Here is a 3,235-nt window from a genome sequence, read left to right on the forward strand (position 1 = left end):
GGGTTGAGGTGCCTTTTTTGGGTCCGTGATACGTTTCACTGATAGCTGGTGTTAAGATGCGGCGGTGAATGGTGATAGAATCACCATCGGTTTTAGCTACTAACCGGTGGTGAAAAGGATCATCACCGCCGGTTTTAACAACCGCTGCTCCCTACTGATTCTAAACGGGCCGTTGATTCTAAACGGGCCGTGAAAAGAAATCACCACCGGTTCATAAAAAACTAGCAGTAATAGTCCGTTGGTAATAACTCCTTCCATAAAAGTGGTTGCACCAAGAAACTCTCGAGCATTACATAAAGATCTAAGTTTTTACATGCAATTGGGGTGACCGCCCGACAAAAGAGGTTAGGGGTGCTCATTAACCGGACGTGCTTCTTAAGTGACTGCCCATATTTTACATTCTCGATTGAGATAATTTTTTCTAAAAAGAGTATTTTTATGTCTAAAGTTAAAATTTGATCAGTTAGGAAGAAATATGAGCAAAATTGAAATAAATTGAACAAAAATTACAAATACTCGGAGAGACTGCACTCACATGCCAAACCTTTGGCAAAGTTTACCGTGTTCGACAATTTGACTATTCGACTAGAATACAGTAGACTATAAACATGACCAAGCAGTATTCGATGTCACACGACGGAGCCCCCCAAAGATGTCGCCAGCCACCACAGCCAAGCACGCAAGGGGGGTGCTACTCTTCAGCACCGACGCGAATCATAAAGTAATATGAAGCTTAACGATCCATCAAAACTGAAACATATGATCAATCAAAAATTGCAGTTAGGACAACCACAATGTTGTAGCAAAGTAGTCCATAAGGAATAAAGGATACACACAGCCCACCCATAAGCATTGTACAACCAATCCATAGTAAAGAAATATTTACAGCTACCCCTAGTGCTATGGGTTACCCATATAGAATAAAAAATAAATTTCTCTTTCTTCTTCCCTGCACCTCTCTCTCTCAACCATGGTCGGCCCACCCGACTTTTAACATCGTGGAGAATCCAACAATTAAAGACTACTGACATGTGCCCAAGCTATTTGGTCCGACTAATCTAAATACTCTTAGTCAGTTTCAAAGAAAAAAAATTATGTGAATTTCGTGAACATTAAGGGGGCGTTTTCTTCCGGTGACTTATTTTTAGCACGTGTCACATCGAATGTTTAGATACTAATTAGGAGTATTAAACGTAGACTATTTACAAAACTCATTATATAAGTGGAGGCTAAACGGCGAGACGAATCTATTAAGCCTAATTAAGCCTAATTAATTCATCATTAGCAAATGTTTACTGTAGCAACACATTGTCAAATTCATGGACTAATTAGGCTTAACACCGGCAGTCCATCATGGACTAATTAGGCTTAATAGATTCGTCTCGCCGTTTAGCCTCGACTTATGTAATGGGTTTTGTAAATAGTCTACGTTTAATACTCCTAATTAGTATCTAAACATTCGATATGACGGGTGCTAAAAATAAGTCAGTGGAAGAAAACGGGACCTAAATTGTACCCCGATCACGTCACATCTTTTGGGCAGAGTTTACCATTTTTTTTTCGAGAGTTTTACTTTTACCAGGTTCTGCCAGTCAAAAAGGTAAATGGAGTAGACGGTAGAATGTAGACATGGCCCACCAAACCAGCAGTTGCTTTCCCCACCTACTGTAGCCGCCGGAGCCCGGATTCCCCGCCGACCTCCCAATGACGTCGCCGGCCGCCGCGGCCCAGCACCCACGGGTGCTGCTGCGCTTCACCCACAACACCCTGGTGCGTGCGCTCGCTCGCTCGTCCGCCGCAGCTCGTGGCTCCGGCCCGGCCGTGGTGGGACTGACCGATCTTGCAACCTGCTTTTATTTGCAGCGCATCCCCGAGGAGCTCGCCGCGGAGATCGGCGCCGACCGGAGGCAGGGCCAGGCCCTGGCCCCTCGGGGTCGAGTGGGACGGCGAGGGCGCGTTCCTGGGCGGCGGGTGGCGCGAGTTCGCCGCCGCGTGCGGAGTCGAACCCGGGTGGCTCTAGGTCCTCCGCCACCGCGGCTGCGGCGTCCTCACCCTCAAGGCCTGCGACGAGGACTGCTGCCTCAGGGAGCTCGAGCTTGTCGCTCAACCACCTGCAGGCGCAGGTAAAGGAAAGATTGATTCCCGGCCCGTACGGTCTCATGTTGTCGAAGTAGTATCAACTAAATTCCCCATAATTTCGGAGTACTTGAGCTGATAAATTCCCCTTCTTTCCTTGTATAAATGCAAAAGCCCTCTTCTTCCTGCAGTAGGTTCGTTTTCTACCAAAAGAATTACTAGAATAGAAAGATCAGTAATGTTAGTGATCTTCTTGGACACTGAAAAGCTAATTTTTCCAGCATTCCACTTGTTAAAGTATACATATGGTTCTTGAAAAGAAGCTTTAAACTAATTAGGGTTCAAGGAGCTTTATAGGGGATATTGGCTAACTTTACAGTAATTCACTGCTAGGTTGCTACCGATTTGTAAAATTACTCAAATGAGTTTGTATTCAGTTCGAAGTGATTGTTTGTAACTCATCTTGTTCAGCTGAAGCAACCACTAGCAGCTGGGACACTGCCCATAAGCCGCAGTTCCTCAGAGTGTTTCCAAAAGATTTCATGGGAAAGATGGTTTGCAGACTGTGGCTACTAATTTGCTTTTTCTCGCTTTGTTTTCTATTATTGGAATGGCCTGACTTTCCTCTTTTAATGTGTTCCTGCAGCTAATACCTGCCAAATTTGTGCAATGGTACATCCCCAAAGAGCACTTGTTGGATAACCATATGGCCATTGTTTCCGGCCCCCTTGGCAAAGTTTCTCACGTTGAGCTTCAGATGAGTCAGTCAGAGGTGTTCTTTGGAGGTGGCTGGTCACAGTTTCTTGTGCTTCATGATATCACTGAATCTAATGCATTGCTGTTGAGGTACGAGGGCAATATGGTGTTTACTGTCAAAGTCTTTGAGCCCGACGGATGCCAGAGAGAGTCCAAATACAAGGACATCAAAATGCAACAAAGTGAGCAAAAGATGAATAAGTTTTTGGATATTTTTAATTTGGATCGTCTATACTCTATACAACGCATGAATGTTTTGGAGGCTTCCAGTTCCAACACTTGTCATAATGGCATTGCTGCCATCAAACTTTGAGATCTATGGCTCTGATTAGATATAACTTTGTGCTAACAAAAGAATCAAGTGTAACTAAGGTATAAACAAAAATTCAGGTGATATAGTAGG

At 44.4% G+C, this 3,235-nt stretch overlaps 1 protein-coding gene across 2 annotated transcripts; it reads left to right on the forward strand.

The window, feature by feature from the left end:
• Nucleotides 1-1,638: 1,638 nt before the first annotated feature.
• On the forward strand, nt 1,639-3,140 carry LOC106804419. Of its 2 annotated transcripts, XR_002678376.1 has the most exons (4): nt 1,639-1,770; nt 1,864-2,123; nt 2,548-2,630; nt 2,723-3,140. XR_002678376.1 is itself a non-coding variant. In XM_022827920.1 (3 exons), the coding sequence occupies exons 1-3, from the start codon at nt 1,705-1,707 to the stop codon at nt 2,549-2,551; spliced, it is 330 nt and encodes a 109-aa protein (XP_022683655.1). In that variant the 5' UTR covers nt 1,639-1,704; the 3' UTR covers nt 2,552-3,140. The 2 variants fall into 2 exon arrangements, 1 of the variants encoding a protein (XP_022683655.1); XM_022827920.1 differs by having other exon boundaries at nt 2,548-3,140.
• The last annotated feature ends 95 nt before the right edge of the window (nt 3,141-3,235 follow it).

This window comes from Setaria italica, chromosome VII (assembly GCF_000263155.2).
Source record: "Setaria italica strain Yugu1 chromosome VII, Setaria_italica_v2.0, whole genome shotgun sequence".
In the NCBI taxonomy this organism is placed as follows: Eukaryota; Viridiplantae; Streptophyta; class Magnoliopsida; order Poales; family Poaceae; genus Setaria; species Setaria italica.

Excerpts from the sequence above, each read along its gene's own strand:
- LOC106804419 (XM_022827920.1), top strand. The coding sequence starts at position 1,705 with ATGACGTCGCCGGCCGCCGCGGCCCAGCACCCACGGGTGCTGCTGCGC. Across the intron at positions 1,771-1,863 it reads GCTTCACCCACAACACCCTG|CGCATCCCCGAGGAGCTCGC; the intron begins GTGCGTGCGCTC and ends TTTTATTTGCAG.